An 18,129-nucleotide genomic window follows, 5' to 3' on the forward strand; every position below is an offset into this window, starting at 1 on the left:
CCTTAGGCAAAAGGCAGCATCCCCTAAAGAAATGGAGACTCCAGTTGTGGGGTCAGTTAGTGGAGTTCTCATATTAAGCCCTAGGAATGGGCCTCTTCCACCCCTGCTCTCCTTCACATCCCGCTGAGGGGAGGGACACTCAGCCCCTCACCCATCTCCCTGGGGCTTCCAGGAGCACAAAAATCATGGGAGCCAGAAGCAAATGGAGCAGAAAGTGGTCTTTTATTGCAAAGTCAACGAGAGAAGCAGCCAAGTCCGGTCTTGGGCATCCTGAGTGAGAGCGAGAATGCGCTGGCCGGAGAGGGTGGTGCGACAGGGCCAGGGCCAGCAGCCCTGGGGACTTCACAGGGGCAGCAAGGACACGCCCCACCTGGCCGGGAGAGAAGAGGACCAGAGAAGTGATTCGGCAGGTCAAAGCACTCAGAGGCAGTGGAGGGCAGGATCACGTCCACGTGACGGCCCTCTCAGGTCATCAGTTACAGGCTCAAAGAGCCTCAGTCCCTCCATCCCCTCTCCACAGCCTCCCTCTCACCCACCCAGGCTCATTCCCATTGCTCAGCCTTCTCTGTGCCCTCGGGGTCTCCTCCTGCTCCACCAGGTTCTCACCTCACTGGGGATCCAAGCAGGCCAGCCCACAAGGGCCCTGACAGCACTTCTTGGCCCCGGGGCACTCGGTATCCCTCAAACAGCGGTTAGGGGGGTTCATCATGGCGCACCGCATCAGAATGTTGGGGCAGGAGCCAGGCTTAGTGGACACTGGAACTTTGAGCAGATCTTTGGTTTTGACTGGATCTTGACCTCTAACTGGATCTTGTCCTTTGACCAGAACATGACCTTTGTCTGTGCCTTGCCCTTTAGGAGGAACAGTTGAAAGAAGAAATGTAGCCACATTTAGACCCAGTGCACCTGCTTCACTATCTAGTCTTTCCTCTTCGTCCAACCACTGCTCTCTGCCGTGTTTCCCAAACCATGGCCGGAGATGGGGCAGGGTCATCTGGGCTAGCTGGGGTCTGTGCCCTAGGAAAGCTGTGCTCTGGGCTTTGGGGAGAGGGTCTACAGGACCACGGTTCCCTTGGGTATCCATTTCTCCCCCCGCCCTCCATGACAAGTCCTCTCAGGAGGAGAGGCCAGACAGGGGTGACTTCCAGAGGTGAGAAGGACACATTGTCATCTCTGAGGCAACTTGGGGGGTGGGGAAAGAGCCCTGAAACATACACCAGGAGCCCTGAGCTCCCTCCTGGCTCTGGAGGTTGTCTGGACAATCAATGTCCTCCTTGGTAAAATGGGGGTCTTCAAACTACAGGATTTCTGAGGTCTTGTTGGTGTGCAACCTCCTTTTAGAGGCTGATTACTCAGGTGCTTTCTGGGGGCAGACAGGCAAACCCCACACCCAGACCCAGACTCCTGGGGTTCCCCACTTCATTGCACATTCTGCCCAGCTATCAACCCCTGAGGCCAACGCCACATGGCCACGCTTTGTCCGGCAATGGTCCTGATAGCTCAGTCTTAGCATGGAAAGCACATGATTCTACTGGACAACTTCTGCTCTCTCTGGATACAGCGGAAGCAGCCACAGACCAAAGCATTCGATCCAGCCTGCCTGCTGCCCCAGAGTGCTCCCTGCCAGGGCCCAATCCAGCCTCACCCAGGCCATTTGTCTACTCACCTGTGACAGCCGCCTGTGCTGCCAGAGTCCCAAGGATAAGGAACACCACCAGGACCAAGAAGCTGCTGGGCCTCATGATGTCAGGAAGATGCGTGTGGCCAAGAGCTGAGGCCACCCCGTTTTATGCTGTCCAGCGTGGCCTGGAGCCAGGGGGCGGGCCTGTGCTTGTCTCTGGCACAAGACCTACATTTTCTTAATTCTACCAGGAAGTATCCACCCCTATCCTGGGAGGGGCCGTGGGACTTTCCCCAAGGATTGTTCACAGAAGAGAAATGGCAGATACCATGTCACATCAGCCTGGGAGCTGTCCCCCTTTCTCACAGAGAAGCAGGGCTGGCTGGCAGGTCCAGCGTTCCGAGTTCCCCCATTACTCCTGTTCCTGCGGGCCCCACCCAGATCCATCCTAACTGTTCACCCCTCCCAGCATCAAGGCTTTTCTTTCATGCCTTCCTGGCCCTGAGAAAAACTGTTGAAGGGAAATTTGCTTTGAAAGTCTAACGACAAATCACCTCACTTTGCTATTTCAACGGGTAGTCTCTGAGATGCACCACGAAAGTAATAGGGAAGGCGGGATTCTAGATCTCACAGAGCGACTCTAATCAAACTAATGCTGGGTGAAAAATTCAAGTCTCACAGGAACATATTTTGTTCTTAGACACGCTTGTGTCTAAGGCTCAAAACGAAGGCAAACTAATAGATTGTCTAGGCGCACTTAGATATGTGGTAAAACTCATTTACTCGGGGGGTAGATGAAAATGAGGAAGCCATATACACACAAAATCTAGGATCGTGGTTAACTCTGGAAGTGAGGCAAGAGACGTTCTGGATGGGTGAAAAGTACTCAGGTTGGTTTAAGTTTTTGGTTTCTGATAATGTGCTAGTACTTGGGTTGATTGGTGATTTCCCTTGGGGTGTGTGAGTGTGTGGGGGTGGGTGGATGGGTGCACGCACGTGTGCGTGTGTGTGTGCGCGCGCGCGCGTTTCCAAGGCTACGGGGTAAAATCATTTACGAATTATCTTCACCTTCCATAAACCCACACCTGTTGCTCTCTCAAGTGGTTTCCAGTCTTTTACTATCACGAAATACACATGTGACTTTTTGCATTAACTTGCAAGCTTGCTTCCCAGAAGCAGATTTGCTAGTACAAAGATTAAATGCATTTGAATTTTTTTCCTGGCATAGTGCAGTACGGTTAACAAATGGATTTTATATTTATTTAATGTGTACAATATGATGTTTTCACGTGTGTGTACACTGTGAAGCGATTACCACAACCAGGCTCATGAACACATCCATCGACTCCTAGAGTTACCATTTTTTAAGTGCTTTTGAGATTTTTACAATCTTGTCTTAATTCGCTCAGTGGGGGCTGTACCATTTTGTACCCGCACCGGCAGTGGGCGACACGTCCTGTGCCATTCCAGGCACACACGGTGCGTCTGATGTGGGGATGAGACTAATGTCTCAGTCTGGTAGGTGAGAAATGATACTTTACTGATGGCTTTAGTTAGCATCTCTCACATTTCCATGTTTGCACATTTTAGGAGCCCCTGACGTTTCTTCTTCTGAAAGCTTCTTTTCCTGTGCTCACTTTTCTATAGATTCATTAGCCTTTTTCTTCATTTTTAAGCACTCTTTATATATGATGGAGAAAGGTCCTTTGTGGCATGGTGTGCAAATGAAAACTTTAATGTCATGCTAAGACCTGCTCAGAACAGCTCAGGCCACCGTCCTTTCCTCGTCGTACCTGGACATTACCTCCTATTGTTTGGGTTTTTTTGCACATAGTGAGAGTGTGTTCTTAATAGAGTTATATTAAACAAATCTGGCTATGGTTCTATTAAGAAGGCTGCACGTCCTATTAGTAGAGGTTCACCAAACAGTTGATGAGGGGATAGAGGTTAGGAAGGTAGGATAGGAGAAGAAAAAAAGGTAAATAAAAGAAAAAAGTATTGTTTCACCAAAAAACTCATCATGTCTGATGTGATCCTATTATACGTATAAATAGAAAAGGGATGAATATCACTAGATCTGTTTACTGAATCCTAGCAATGTTCATGAAATCCTACCAACAGAGAAAAACAAGTTAGAGGGTAACATATGTGTTTGATAATACTTTGGTAGAAACACATACAACTGCTATGCATGGCTTTATTTATGTAGGAAAGAGGAAAAAGTTATGAAGGAATATATGCTACCCTATTAACATTGCTTACATCACTGTGATGGGAATAGGAAAAAGCAAGATAAGTAAGTTTTCCTTTTTTTTTTAAAGTGTGTTTATTTATTTTGAGAGAGAGAGAAAAGGGGAGGGGCAGAGGGAGAGGGAGAGGGAGAATCTGAAGCAGATTCCATGCTGTCAGTACAGAGCCCGACGTAGGGCTTGAACTCACGAACCATGAGATCATGGCCTGAGCTGATATCAAGAGAGGGACGCTTAACTGACTGCGCCACCCAGGCACCCCAACTAGGTTTTCCATTATACATCTAGTTTCTCAGTTTTTCACTTGTCACAACAAAAAGTCACTGTTGTGATCGAAAATATCAAAGAAAATTAGCATCAATAATTAAAAAAAAGAATTCAAGGGGCGCCTGGGTGGCTCAGTTGATTAAGCAGCTGACTTCGGCTCAGGTCATGATCTCATGGTTTGTGGGTTCGAGCCCAGCATCAGGCTGTGTGCTGACAGCTCAGAGCCTGGAGCCTGCTTTGGATTCTGTGTCTCCCCCTCTCTCTGTCCCTCCCCCACTCATGCTCTGTCTCTCTCTCTCAAAATTAAATAAAAAATTTTTTAAAAAAGGAAAAAAGAATTCAAGGAAACACGTGAATGAAGAAAAGAGTATAACGGACAGTAACATCTAAATAAACTATATACATGGAATATACACATGTAACCATTGGTGCCAGTGTTAATAAGGGGTGCTGAAAATATAAGTGTCATAATGTAAAAATATAATAGTGCGTGTCGGGTATGATTCAGATGCAGTGGAAAGAAATCAGTCCAGGTAGTTCAAGCAGAAGAATCCAGCTATTGTGTGAACGCATTTGATTGTAAGAACTTGAATCACATCTGCAGTCCTGGAGATGAAAGAGTCTGGGACACATATCACTGGATTTCCAACTGCTGCAGGAAAGCATGCTGGGAGCAGCTGAAATGCACATCGATGAAGACACTGAACAGTGCATGTCACCATCCACTCTTTTTTTCTCCTGCCACTGTTCATGCCCCTGGTCCATCCCCTACTTACACTTCCAAACATCAGCAAATATTCACCTCCTAGAAGGAAGAGTGTGCACCTTGAGCGGGAAGTTGAGCTGAGCAGGGCTGAGAACAAGAAAGGTAAGGTACAGTGCTGGGAGGTGTCCAAAGAAAAGAAATAAGAAAATGCATCCGGGAGAAGGAGGAGACGTATTGAGGAGAGAGGTCATCATCTTGAAACACCGGAGCAGTATCTCTTTGGCCATGGCTGATGGTAGGAGACCTCTTGTTTCAGACCAGTACGTAAGAATCGGGAAAAACCCAAGTATTTAAGGAACTGCCCATTATTGTAGCAACGGAGGAGGGAGCCCTTGAGCTAAGAAACTAAGAAACACCTTCTAACCCCCTTGCCAACCCCCCATACTCCCTCCCAACCCCCCACACCCGTACCCCCGCTCCTACTATATTCCTTTCAATAGCTGGTCCTTGAAAATCTAGTGATTTTAAAATAAGAAAGAAATTTGGAAATCACATAAGCCATACAAAAATACTAATTTTGAAAGCAGAAATGAGTCGCAAAACTTAAAAACATTTAAAATGGGATTTTGGGGTGCCTGGGTGGCTCAGTCGGTTAAACATCTGACTCTTGATTTTGGCTCAGATCATGATTTCACAGTTTGAGGGTTCAAGCCCTGCTGTGCTGACAGCACAGAGCCTGCTTGGGATTCTCTCTCTCCCTCTCTCTCTGCCCTTCCCCCCTGCCCTCCCCCCTCCCCCCGCACACGCTAACGTGCTCTCTCTCCCTCTCAAAATAAATAAATAAAATTTCAAAAATATATACATTAAAATGGGATTTTAAAAGTCCTAAGTGAAATGCCACCACAAAACTGAAAAAATGGATATTCTAAAATGAACATGGAAAATTACTGAAACAAATTGAAAGTATGAAGAACCACATAAAGCAGAAATATAGAAATTCAAAGAAGCGATTGCAAGGTAGCAGGAAGATGTGAAGTGAAATCTGAAAGAGCTCAGAAAAGAAATTGAAGACAAGGAGAAAAACAATGCACAAATAAAAACTAAGGAAGGAAAATAAGGAAAGCAAAGAACACAAAATAAAAATTAAAAACAGCTTTAAAATGATTACAGAGAAAGCCTTAAGTATAAAAAAGTCAGTAGAGACCCAACAGACATATAAATCAAGTCCCACAAAGAAGAAAACCAAAACAACAAAATAAAAGAATTATTTAAAACTGTAATTGAGGAAAATATTTCTGAAGTAAAAGCAGGCTTGAGTCTACATATTGAAAGTTCACATCGTGGAAAACACAAAAGGCATGCAAGTCAAGTATTTAGACTGTAAGGATAGAAAACAGAAGCCCTTAGGAAGCCAACACCCCTCAAAAAATCCAAAATCCAAGCTAATCAGATTAAATGATAGCCCGAAAAGAGCAGAGCCAAACTTGAAAGAAAAATATGCACTGAGGATTTTTTACACAGCTAATCTGTCTGTTAAGTAAAAAGGCTACAAGAATATATTTCTGAGCATGCAAGAACTCAAGGAAAATTGTTTCCAAGAGCTTTCCTGAGCATTCTAAGGGATGAGATACACCCGACCCAGAAGGTTTGTAGGAATTACCAAAATGACTCATGTTGAACACTGGACATTTTATTTTATATTTTTTAATTTTAATTAATTTACTTTTTAATTTACATCCAAGTTAGTTAGCATATAGAGCAACAATGATTTCAGGAGTAGATTCCTTACTGCCCCTGACCCATTTAGCCCATCCCCCCCTCCCAAAACCCCTCCTGTAACCCTCAGTTTGTTCTCCATATTTATGAGTCTCTTCTGTTTTGTCCCCCTCCCTGTTTTTATATTATTTTTGTTTCCCTTCCCTGTGTTCATCTGTTTTGTCTCTTAAAGTCCTCATATGAGTGAAGTCATAGGATTTTTGTCTTTCTCTGACTAATTTCACTTAACATAATACCCTCCAGTTCCATCCATGTAGTTGCAAATCGCAAGATTTCCTTCTTTTTGATTGCCGAGTAATACTCCATTGTATATAGATACCACATCTTCTTTATCCGTTCATCCATCAGTGGACATTTGGGCTCTTTCCATTGCTGCTATAAATATTGGGGTGCATGCGCCCCTTCAAAACAGCACACCTATATCCCTTGGATAAATGATTAGTAGTGCAATTTCTGAGTCATAGGGTAGTTCTATTTCTAACTTTTTGAGGAACCTGCATACTGTTTTCCAGAATGGCTGCACCAATTTGCATTCCCACCAGCAGTGCCAACAGGTTCCTCTTTCTCCGCATCCTCATCAACATCTGTTGTTGCCTGAGTTGTTAATGTGAGCCATTCTGCCAGGTGTGAGGTGGTATCTCATTTGAACACTGGACATTTTAACTGCGGAAATAAGACTAAGGCAAAGTGGTAACAAACAGTATGTAAATATGCCATGCTGCGAGAACATATAAACAGTAAAACTTCCATCAACAGGAGGAAGAGGGGAAGGAAGGTAAATAAAAGAGTAAGCTCGTTGATTGCTTTACATATAATAGTTTCAAGATGAAGGATATTTAAAACACAATAAGCTTCAACAGAGTTAAACACTATCAGGATAATGAAAAGACCACCCGCAGAATGGGAGAAAAGATTTCCCATTCAGGCATCTGATAAGGGCCTAGTATCCAACAACAATAAAAAGATAAATGACCCAATTTTAAAATAGTCAAAGGCCTAAATGTCCATCAACTGATGAATGGATAAAGAAGATGTGGTTGAGAAAGAATGAAATCCTGCCATTTGCAGCAACATGGATAGAACTGGAGGGTATTATGCTGAGTAGAATAAGTCAGTCAGAGAAAGAGAGATCATATGTTTTCACTCATATGTGGAACTTGAGAAACTTAACAGAAGACCATAGGGGAAGGGAAGAGGAAAAAATAATTACAGAGAGGGAAGGAGGCAAACCATAAGAGACTCTTAAATACAGAGAACAAACTGAGGGTTGATTGGGGGGGTGGGAGAGAGGGAAAAATGGGGGATGGGCATTGAGGAGGGCACTTATTGGGATAAACACTGGGTGTTGTATGTAAGCGATGAACCACGGGAATCTACCCCCAAAACCAAGAGCACACTGTCCACACTGTATGTTAGCCAACTTGACAATAAATTATATTTAAAAAATTAATAAAAATTTTAAAACATGGTCAAAAGACTAGAATATACTTTTCTCTGGAGAAGATAGACAAAAGGTTGATGAGCACGTGAGAAGGTATTCAACATCATTAGCCATTAGGAAAACGCAAACCCAAATCACAAGATACGACTTCACACCCTGTAGACTGACTATAAATTTTTTTTAATTTTAAGTTTATTTATTTATTTTGAGAGAGAGAGAGAGAGAGAGATTGAAAGAGAATCTGTCAGCACAGAGCCTGACACAGGGCTAAACCAAAGCAAAACCAAAGAAACAAATATTTGCAGGATGGGATTAAAATAAGTGGTTATTAAGCTCATCTTATTAAATCCTCAGAACGATCCTGTAAAATAAATATTATCTCTATTTTATAGAAAAGTAAACTGAGGTTTAAAAAAGTTAGGTGACTTGGGGCACCTGGGTGGCTCAGTCGGTTAAGCGTTCAACTTTAGCTCAGGTCATGATCTCAGGGTTCGTGAATTCGAGCCCTGCATCGGGCTCTGTGCTGACAGGTCAGAGCCTGGCCTGCTTCAGATTCTGTGTCTCCCTCTCTCTGTCCCTCCCCCACTCGTGCTGTTTCTCTCTCTCTCTCTCTAAAATAAATAAACATTAAAATTAAAAGAAAAAAAAAAAGTTAGGTGACTTGTCCAAAGTCACACAGCTAGAACCTGGTGGTGTTATGCCCAGAATTCGTGATCTCCAAAGACCGCCAGGGAGCCGAGTCCGATGCAAAAGCAAAAGAGCCTTTATTTGAGCTAGCTCGAGCTCAATCCCCTACCTACACCGACGCAACGGTGAGATACCGGGGAGAGAGAGCGAGTTTCAAAAGCACAAAGGTTTTATAGGGGTCTAGGGGCAGTTGGTGAGGTAATGGCTGTGGCCTCAGCTGATTGGCTGGGGAAGGGTCAGAGTCCTGTTACGCAGGTCGCTGGGCGTGTTTTGATCAGGAAGTTTGAACGGGTGAGCGGGAGGTTACTCAAGGGGAGGAGGCGTGGTCTAGGTGAAGGATACAGAACAAGATGGAGTCGGCCGGTGTAGGCCCGCCCTTTTAGCGGCAGTTGGATTCAAATCCAGGTCTGCCTGACTCCAGTTTACATTGGCTAACTACTTTACCATACTGCCTCTTGCGTATGACATGTTAGTAGTGTCCCTAATATGTAAACAGCTTTTACAACTCAATAATAAAAACAAATGTATTCCCAGTAAAAGTGGGCAAAGTATAAAAACAGGAAATACACTTGGTCAGTATAAACATATGAAGAAATGCTGTCACCAATTTCAGGGAAAGGTAAATTAAAATGAGATACTTTTCCATTGGTAAAGGTTTTATATACTTCTCTCTTAATATCCTTTCTTTGCTGAGTATATCTGTTAAGGATCTTGGGTCGCAAGCAACAGCAACTGAATTTTAGACTGTTCTCTTTATAACACTGCCTTCTCCATTCAGGATTTGAATGGACGGTGGGCAGGTAAGAGAAGAGTCAACTCAAGCCTGAGTCAAACGCCCTCACCCGTAGCAGGGGAAGTATCTGGTGATTGACAGCCAACCAGAATTACAGGACTGGGGAGCAATGACTCCACCAAAGGAAGAGATACCAGGCAGACAAAAGCAGGAGATTCCTGCTACAGAACAACAGCCGCTCACACACTCATTTACATCTTTTCTGAAATGCAATTTGACTGGGTATTCCAAACCTGAAAAGCGATCACTGCTGTTGACCCCGTGTTTCTTTTTGTTTGTTATTTGTTTGGGTTTTTAAAAATTGGGTTTTGGTTTTGAGATTCTTTACTGAGGTATAATTGACATATAACATATTAGTTTCCAATGTACAATGTAATGATTTGATATTTGTATGTACTGAGATGATCACCAAAATAAGTCTAGTTAACGTCCATCACATGTAGTTACAAACATTTTTCTTATGATAAGAACTTTTAAGACCTACTCTCTTAGCAACTTTCAAATATGCAATACCGTATTATTAATTATAATCACCATGCTATATGTTACATCCCCATGGCTTATTTATTTTATGCCTAGAAGTTTATGCCTTTTGACTGACCTAGCATTTCTACTTTGACAAATTTACCCTAAGAAGATAGAGATGTGGGGGCACCTGGGTGGCTCAGTTGATTAAGCATCTCACTTCGGCTCAGGTCATGATCTCATGGTTCATGAGTTTGAGTCCTGTATCAGATGAGCTCGAGCCCCACATCAGGTGAGCTGGAGCCCCGCTTCCAGTCCACACTGTCAGCGTGGAGCCTGCATGGGATTCTCTCCCTCTCTCTCTCTCTCTCTCTTTCTCCCCCTCACTCACTCGTGCTCTCTCTCTCTCAAAAATAAACCTTAAAAAAGTGACAACTTAAAAAAAGAGAAAGAAAATAGAGACGATTCAAAATATATACACAAAGGTTGCTGTCACGGCTTTATTTGAGTGAAGAAAATGGAAACCTAAGTGCTACAATAGGAAACTATATGCTTTAGCATATCAGCCTTACAAAATACCATGTAATCATTAAAAATGATGAAACTGGAGAATACTTCACGACACAGGAAAATGTCTGCAAAATCATCTTAATTGAAAAAGCATTTCTTCAATATATATGTGTAGTTCGTAATCAGGGAAAAAAACCAGTCCCATAAAATTCTCCTATTCCAAAAGAAACATCACATCATAGAACATAGGGCCCTTCCCTCTTTTCCTGAGAGCTTCAAAGACAGCAGGAGGGATTCTAGTTAAACCCAACGAAGAACTTCCCAACTGTGAGGGTTGAAAGGAATATCCTCTTTCTTTCTTGGCGTGAGATGAAGTTATATACCTTGCTCCCAAGGCCTGGTAACTGATGGGGACCATGGGGAGGCAATGACAGAAGTCCCACCTTAGTTAGGAATTAACTGTGGGTTCTTGAGTCAGTCCCCGCCCATCCCCGGCTTACAGTTTCTTCATCTTTCAAATGGGAGGGTGATGAGGAAGGCCTAGATCCCCTGCGGTCCTGGTAAGATGCTATGGTTCCACGGGGGTTTCTGTTTGGGGCTCCTTAAGACTCTGAGCCCCAGTGCCTCTTCTACCAAATGCAGGAGCCAAATAATGTGAAATCTAAGGTGCAGTCCTTGGCTCTGATGATTTTTTGCTCAGGATCTCTCAGGGCCAGGGAAAGAGGCCCAAAAGCCACCTACATCTGCTGCAACCGGTAACCTCAGCCAAACAAACATCCACCCAGACAGCTGAGCCAGCCCAGGGCAGAGGGTGGTTCTACCAGAGGCCACTGGAGATGACGTCACCAAAGGCGGGGAGATCTCTCTCTCTCCCATCCACAGAAGCCCAGGAGGGGCCAGAGCTACCCTCACTCACTGTGCCTGCCTGACCTTAACCCCAATTCCCCCTAGGCATCCAGAACTCTGCAACCCCCTTCTTGCCATTCCAAGCCGACCTCTATCTCCTGCCTAAGCCGTTGTTGGGGCTTCGAGACCTTCGAGAGCCAGGAAAGGGATTGTCTGTCTCAACAACCTTCATCCTTTAGACAAATGAGAAAAACCGAGGCCTAAAGAGGGAGCAGACTTGCCTGAGATCACAGCCCAAGTCAGCAATACAGGCAGGACTGGATCCTGGCCCCCAACACCGAGCACCTGCTCCCACCTATCTTTGGTTCTTGCACAAGGGCCCTTGCACTGGAGCTCTGGGGCACGGGGTGGGGCCAGGACAAGGCAAACAGGTGCCATTCCAGCCACCTCCTGTCCTTCCTCCCCTGACTCAGCTGCTCTAGCCTCCCTGGAGCTGCGGGAGTTCATTTAAGGGCCCCTGGGCCCTGGATTTATTAAGTGCCGGCAGCAGAAACATGAGGGCCTGGGGCCTTCTCCTCCTGGTGGCCCTCCTGGCTTTGGGGAGCCAGCTACCTGCTGCCTTGGCCAGGAGGAAGGGAGGTGAGTGTGGGTAGGTTTCTCTGCTCTGGGGACCTGGCAGCTCCTACCTCTCTGGGGAGAGTGAGGGTCTGGGGAAAGCAGGCAATGTAGTGTGTGTGTGTGTGTGTGTGTGTGTGTGTGTGTGTGTGTGTGTCTTTGCTGTGTCTGCACAAGTATGTTTAGGTATGGCCAATGTGTGTCTGTGCACCTGTACATGGGTGAACACACATCCCTTTGTGTCTCTGCGGTGGGGGGAGCAAACTTGTCTGTACCTGCTCTCCCACGTTGTCTCCATGGAGGTATTAGGGTCTGTGGGCCCCCATGGCAACGAGATGACCCTTTCTGTCATCTTCTGTTGCTAACAAGGTTGTGACGGGTCTGGCCCCTGCCCATCTTGTTTCTGTCTTTCTCGAGTCCTTCCTGTCCCAGAGCCCAATCTGTGCAAGGGACTCTTGAACTGGGCAGGGATATGGTTTCTGGGATCTGTTGTTAGGAAGCTCCACCCTCACCCCTCTTTTCCCCCAGCCTCCTTGAAAAGCCTGGGGCTTACCTGTCAACAGGTGAGGGAGGATGGGGCTGTTGAGTAGCTAGACAGGTGCCTCCCCACCTGGCCAAGGTCTCCACCTCCTGTCTTTCTGCGACGGGTACACTGTGACCTACATACACCTGTTCGTCCCTGGCCCTGCCTTGGGGGAAGCAGACAGTAATGGGGACAGGTTCCCTCCTAAACAGGTCCTGGAGAGCAGTTCCCTGCATCTTCTCTGCCCCCTCTACTCTAACTTGTGCCTTCCTCAGAGGCAGGGTTTGGGGAGTAGAGTGCTCAGAGACCCCAGGCTGAGGAGGGAAGGTTGCTAGCAAGTTCCAAGGCCAGACCCCTGCTGGCTGGGATTCATGTGTCCTCACCACATTCCTCCCTCACTGAGATGCTGAGAGATCGGGACTATTTTTATCCCCCTTTTGCAGGTGACAAAACTGAGCCACTTGAAATGCCAGTCCTGACCCTCTCTTCCTGTCTGTTCCTCAAGTCTTACCTCCTGGTCCCTCCTCCTAGAAGCCCTCCTGGCTGTATGATAGGGTCCCCAACCCCAGCCCACAGGGAGCTCCTTCTCTGACTTCAGACAGCTCCTCCCAGCTCACTCCCCAAGGCTACCCCAGGGACCTCAGGGTCTTCCCACCCATCTACCACCAGCCTGGGGAAGAGGCGCTAATCTGAGTAGTGGCCTCCCTCACAGACTAGCTGTTCTTTCTCCAGCAGGGGGCAGCAATTTAGTATAAGACAACCCAATCCAAGCCAGTGAAGTCAGTTTTGAGCACTTACTGTGTGAGCAAGGTGCCTACTGTGTGTGTGGCCAGCATCCAGTCAGGAGCTGGAGGGGGGAGGTAGACACAAGGTAAAGTCCCAGCACCGGATCCAGCTGGTGCTGGGGACTCTTGCACCTTTTCTCTGATGCTAGACTAAATGAAGGCCTGGGACTGGCCTCCATCCTCTCTACAGGACTCAATGGTGGCCAGAGCAGAGGGGTGGGTCATCAGAGGAGTCAGAGTCCTAGCCCAGGCCCTGTGGGTCTGGGCAGTCAGTGCCCTATCAACCGTTGCTTTCTCCCTCTCAATGGAAGAAGGTACAGATTCAAGCCTTCTGCATGACATCTGGAAATGGCCCAAAATGCTAACAAGAAAAATGGCGGGATAAGCTCTGGGACAAAAATTCTAGAGCCGTCTGAGGACTACCTTAAAGTCAGAGTTAATACAGATCCCTGAAACAACGCCACTTGGAACAGGACAAGCACACAGTGCGGTTGTGGCTGACTGTGGCTGTGTGACAATGCACCAGGCTGGCAGCAGCTGACATTGTCACGATGCTGGACCCCCTTCAAAATCCTTTCTTTCAAATAGTCGCTGAGCCACTGGTGTTCTGCATTAAGGGCTGTACTTTAGCCTAATGGTGAGAGAAGCAGGTGGGGGTGTATTCTCATAGCCTCCAGTCAAGTGAGAGAAGGAGACAAATAGAGTCGGAGTCACAGCGCTGAAGGAAAGATCCTTTGGGAGTGTGTGGGGTGGGGGACGGGGCTGACCTGGTTAGTCAGAGGCCGGAGAGGTAGGTCTCCCTACTGCTGAGACCTGATGAATGGGGTGTAGGCCAGAGCACAGCAGAAGCAAGGCTCTGAAAAGAGAAGCAGCCGGAAGCAGAGCAGGAGCCCCAAACGGGAAGGTGTGGAGGCTGAGAACAGTGAGGTGGGCAGCCCCAGACCAGGCACAGCCTGGTGGCCCAGGTGTAGATTTTGAACTTCACTTTTTCCTATCCTTCATGTCATTGGAGTCTCAAACCAGCTCCGGGAGGAAGGAGTCCAGTTTTCCACTGCACAGACAGAACACTGACGCTTGCAGTAAAAAACGAAAGAACAAAAAACCAAAAACCATAACACTTGCCAGCCATTTGTAACACTGTGAATGGACCTCGAAGGCATTACACTAAGTGAAATAAATCAGCCAGAGAAAGACTAATACTGTATGATCTCACATTGGAATCTAAAAATCAAAACTAAACAACAACAACAACAACAACAACAAGCTCATAGATACACAGAACAGATTGATGGTTGCCAGGGGGCGTGGGTGAGAGGTGGGTGAAATGCGTAAAGAGGAGTCAAAGGTACAAACTTCCAGTTATAAGAGGAATAAGTCCTGGGGATGTAACATACAGCCTGGTGACTATAGTTAACAATACTGTGTTGCGTACTTGAAAGTTGTCAAGCGACAAGATCTTAGAAGTTCTCATCATAAGGAAAACGATGTGTAAATATGAGTGGGGACAGGTGTTAACTAGACGTGATCATTTCACAATATATACAAATATCGAATCATTTTGTCGTACGCCGGAAACAAATACAATGCTATGTCAATTCTACCCCAATAAAAATTTTAAATAAAAGTAAAAGCAAGTCCACTCACCCACCCCCCGCCCTAAAAAAGAAACTTGCCAAAGGACAGGCAAGAAGTAAGGGGTAGAGACTTCAGACCTTGTGATTCCCAGGTGGGTGCTTTATGACGTGACTCTGGACTGCCTCCAGTTGCAAGATTCGGGGGGTTCTCTTATAGAGAAATCCGGGGGCTGCCCACCGGACGACGGGCCCTGCCTCCTTTCGGTGCCTGACCACTGCGTGGATGACAGCCAGTGTCCCGCAAGGATGAAATGCTGCTACAAAGCTTGCTTCCGCCAGTGTGTCCGTAAGATCTCAGGTAAGTGTCCTCCACCTTGCGGAGCGCCCGAGCCCCGAGCCCCACGCAGGGCTCAGCCAGGCCCCTGTGTTGCAGTCAAGCCCGGCAGCTGCCCGGAGGACCGCCTGCGCTGCCTCAGCCCCGTACAGCATCTGTGCCACCAGGACTCAGACTGCAAGGGCTCGGCTCGCTGCTGCCTGGGCGCCTGTGGCCGTGACTGCCGCAGCCCTGCACGAGGTACGCTACCTGCGCATGCGTGGCAGGGTCTTTCCCTCTCTCAGGCCCTGCCTTAGACGTTCTTCCAGTTCGGTAAGCCTAACCGGATATCCACCTTCCCAGAGGCCTGGGGCTGCCCACACCAGACCTGGGGAAGAGGGTGGGACGGGAGGGGTCCTCGTCAGGCCCATGGAGGAAGCGGACACCCTCCGTTCTCTTGTGGACCTTGCTGTGTGTCCCCTGGACCACAACCCTAGACTTTTAGCTCTGAACTTTGGTTTGTCCTTGGGAAGGAGGGTGGGCTGTCCTGCCTTAGTGGCCCAGGGCTGGGCTCAGGGGGTGAATGGGGGATCAAAGTTTCTAAAGAACCCAGAGCCATATGGTGGGTGGGGTAACGCTTTTCTTCTCTCTCCTCAGGCTAATTCTGGTTTCGGATATTCAGGATGGGGTTCCTAGCAGGAAGAGGTGATGATGGGGGGAGCCTGGGACCCCGCCCAGACAGCACTATCTCTGCCAGCGGCAGTTCCAACCTTCTGATGAGCACTGATCTGCTGTCACTTCCCATCCACCCCTCGTTTCTCTTCCTGGGAGTCAAGGTGCACAGATAGACTCCTGTCACCCTGCGCCACCAACAATTTCTTCGTACAGTTTCTCCTAAAATGCCCAATTCAGATAGGCCCTTCTTTGGGGGGGTCCTAGCCCCTCCCTCAGGCAGCCCAGCCACCACCAAGGTATGTTCTAGCAGAATTTTCCAGACATTACCTAGCCACATACCCCTTTCCACAACTTTCGCCACACCTGCAAAATAGCATTGCGATATCTTGTGTACTCTCTGTACTATGTATCTAATGTTTTTCTTTAAGTGGACTCGCTTTTGTATATAAATAAATTTATTTCCAAAGAAAAGCTTGCTACCATCACTATAAAACGGAATATGCAGGATGACTGCCTCAAATAAAATGTAACTGTAACAGCAAATGCAATGAAAATGGCAAAGTTCCATTAAAGTCGGTCTTGTCAGATCACACGGTATTAAATAATGGTATTGAATTCTACCTAAGTGCTGCCACCCGCCAAGGCTGCTCTCTGTCTCTGTTGTAAAGGAAGATGAGCGGGGGGGTTAAAGATGTGGTAAAGACACAAATCTCAGAACTGTGACCTCCCTCCTGGGGTAACTGAGTTGTACAATTTTGCACCCAGGTACACCCTATGATCATTTCGAATTGCTGCACATGTGGGGAATGTTGCTTGAATGGTTGGGATGTCGTTATTTTGGGGAGGGTGTGTCTCCCATTGGGCAATACCTCATTTACCTCGATTTCTCAAGGGCCGGTCTATAGTCAGGGCCTAAGAGGGCAGAGAAGGGGGTCAATGAGGGAATGACATGCTAAGGGACATTCCTGGACCCATACAGCTGGATTCCTGACTGTCCCATTCACCCAGGATTTGCTTTGGGGAGGGGAAGGAGGCAGGCAGATTTCTCCCTGTTTTATCTGCTGGGTTTCCTCTTGTTTCCCAAGAGAATCTGGGGCTGGGAAGTCAACTGTGCAGGTTAAGTTGGGAATCCTGGGTCTTCTCTCCTTGTTCCCTTGACCTGGCAGTGTGGTCGCAGGTGAGTCACCACTCAGGGATTCTATTTGCCCTTTGGAAGATGGAAAGGATTCTACTTCCTCTCTGCCATAGTCCTTCTCATGGGGTTCAAATGGCTGAGCTGTTGACTCCAGAGGAGCAAATGCTAATGTATGGATACATGGTGAAGTCCAAGAGAGGAGAGGGAAGAGAATAATCTATGAGCTTGGATATTTCCCGTCTTTCTGGGACTCAGTTTCCCATCTGTAAATTCAGGTGCTTGGAACAGATAATACGGTATATTGTACTGTTGCCCACAGATGCCTCTTCCTTCCCCACCGTTACCATGGCTTCCCTGTGGGGGGAGAGGTCATCCGTGGCCCAAAAAGTTAGGGCTTGGCCCTGGAACTGATGGGACACGGATGCAAGTGACAGTGTGTCAATTTCAAGGCAAGGCACCAGCCTTCTTGGAGCCTCTGCCCTCTGCCATGAGAAGTGTTTGCCCAGAAGCCCTCTGGTCTCAGGATGAAGGATAACTGGGGCAGGCCTGGGCCGAAGCTGTCAAGACCCTAACTTGGAAGAGCAAAATAAATGTTTGTGATAGGAAGCCAGTGAGATCTGGGGGCAGAGGGGGGCGTTCATTATTGACCTATAGCAGTGAGAGCTTGTGGAATTCAGATAATGATTGTTTCTCTTTAGCGAGTGCCCATTCTATGCCTCACACTCTAAACCATCATCTTATTCATCCATCCCATCACCCTGAGAAAGGTCGCCATTGTTATTCCCATTTGACAAGAAGAGCCTTTGAGATAAGTGATTGTCTGAAGTGGGTTCCCTGGAAGCAAATCTTTAGATGAAGGTTCACAGGGTGGTGATGCTTTGGAAACGTTCCAGGAAAAATGGGTCTGGGAGCAGAGAAGTATACCAAAAAGGGAAGGAGGCCAGTAAGGGTGTGACAACAAGCAAAGTCTCACAGGGGGGTCTAGAGATGAGAGTAGGTGACTCTTCAGAGCTGTCCCGCAGAGCAAGGGAGCTGGAGCATTTATGCCTCTGTATCCCTCAGGCATCAGTTAGTAGTACCTATGGGACGGAGGACATAAATTCCCAGGCACTTCAGGGACATCTGGGCGGCTGAGTCGATTAAGCGTC

General features: G+C 47.0%; 2 protein-coding genes across 2 annotated transcripts; one reads left to right on the forward strand and one right to left on the reverse strand.

Annotated features, from left to right (window-relative positions):
* Positions 1 to 209: 209 nt before the first annotated feature.
* On the reverse strand, positions 210 to 1,752 carry PI3 (peptidase inhibitor 3). Its single transcript, XM_007077758.2, has 3 exons — positions 1,667 to 1,752; positions 607 to 852; positions 210 to 370 (listed from the first exon to the last, which is right to left on the reverse strand). Exons 1-2 carry the CDS (start codon positions 1,740 to 1,742, stop codon positions 608 to 610), a joined length of 321 nt encoding a protein of 106 aa, XP_007077820.1. The 5' UTR covers positions 1,743 to 1,752; the 3' UTR covers positions 210 to 370; position 607.
* Positions 1,753 to 11,915: 10,163 nt separating this feature from the next.
* WFDC5 (WAP four-disulfide core domain 5) lies at positions 11,916 to 16,438 on the forward strand. The gene is made up of 5 exons (XM_042979666.1): positions 11,916 to 12,000; positions 12,505 to 12,539; positions 15,048 to 15,216; positions 15,292 to 15,432; positions 15,829 to 16,438. Exons 1-5 carry the CDS (start codon positions 11,916 to 11,918, stop codon positions 15,831 to 15,833), a joined length of 435 nt encoding a protein of 144 aa, XP_042835600.1. The 3' UTR covers positions 15,834 to 16,438.
* Positions 16,439 to 18,129: the final 1,691 nt, after the last annotated feature.

The sequence above is a fragment of the Panthera tigris genome, chromosome A3 (genome assembly GCF_018350195.1).
Source record: "Panthera tigris isolate Pti1 chromosome A3, P.tigris_Pti1_mat1.1, whole genome shotgun sequence".
Lineage (NCBI taxonomy): Eukaryota > Metazoa > Chordata > Mammalia > Carnivora > Felidae > Panthera > Panthera tigris.

What these genes read in the sequence shown, in the direction of transcription:
- PI3 (XM_007077758.2), bottom strand. Translation starts at nt 1,742, where the DNA reads ATGAGGCCCAGCAGCTTCTTGGTCCTGGTGGTGTTCCTTATCCTTGGG. An exon ending in AGCACAGGCGGCTGTCACAG is followed by an intron (nt 853 to 1,666) that starts GTGAGTAGACAA and finishes TTCCTCCTAAAG; the next exon opens with GGCAAGGCACAGACAAAGGT.
- WFDC5 (XM_042979666.1), top strand. Translation starts at nt 11,916, where the DNA reads ATGAGGGCCTGGGGCCTTCTCCTCCTGGTGGCCCTCCTGGCTTTGGGG. An exon ending in CTTGGCCAGGAGGAAGGGAG is followed by an intron (nt 12,001 to 12,504) that starts GTGAGTGTGGGT and finishes CTTTTCCCCCAG; the next exon opens with CCTCCTTGAAAAGCCTGGGG. An exon ending in GTGTGTCCGTAAGATCTCAG is followed by an intron (nt 15,217 to 15,291) that starts GTAAGTGTCCTC and finishes CCTGTGTTGCAG; the next exon opens with TCAAGCCCGGCAGCTGCCCG.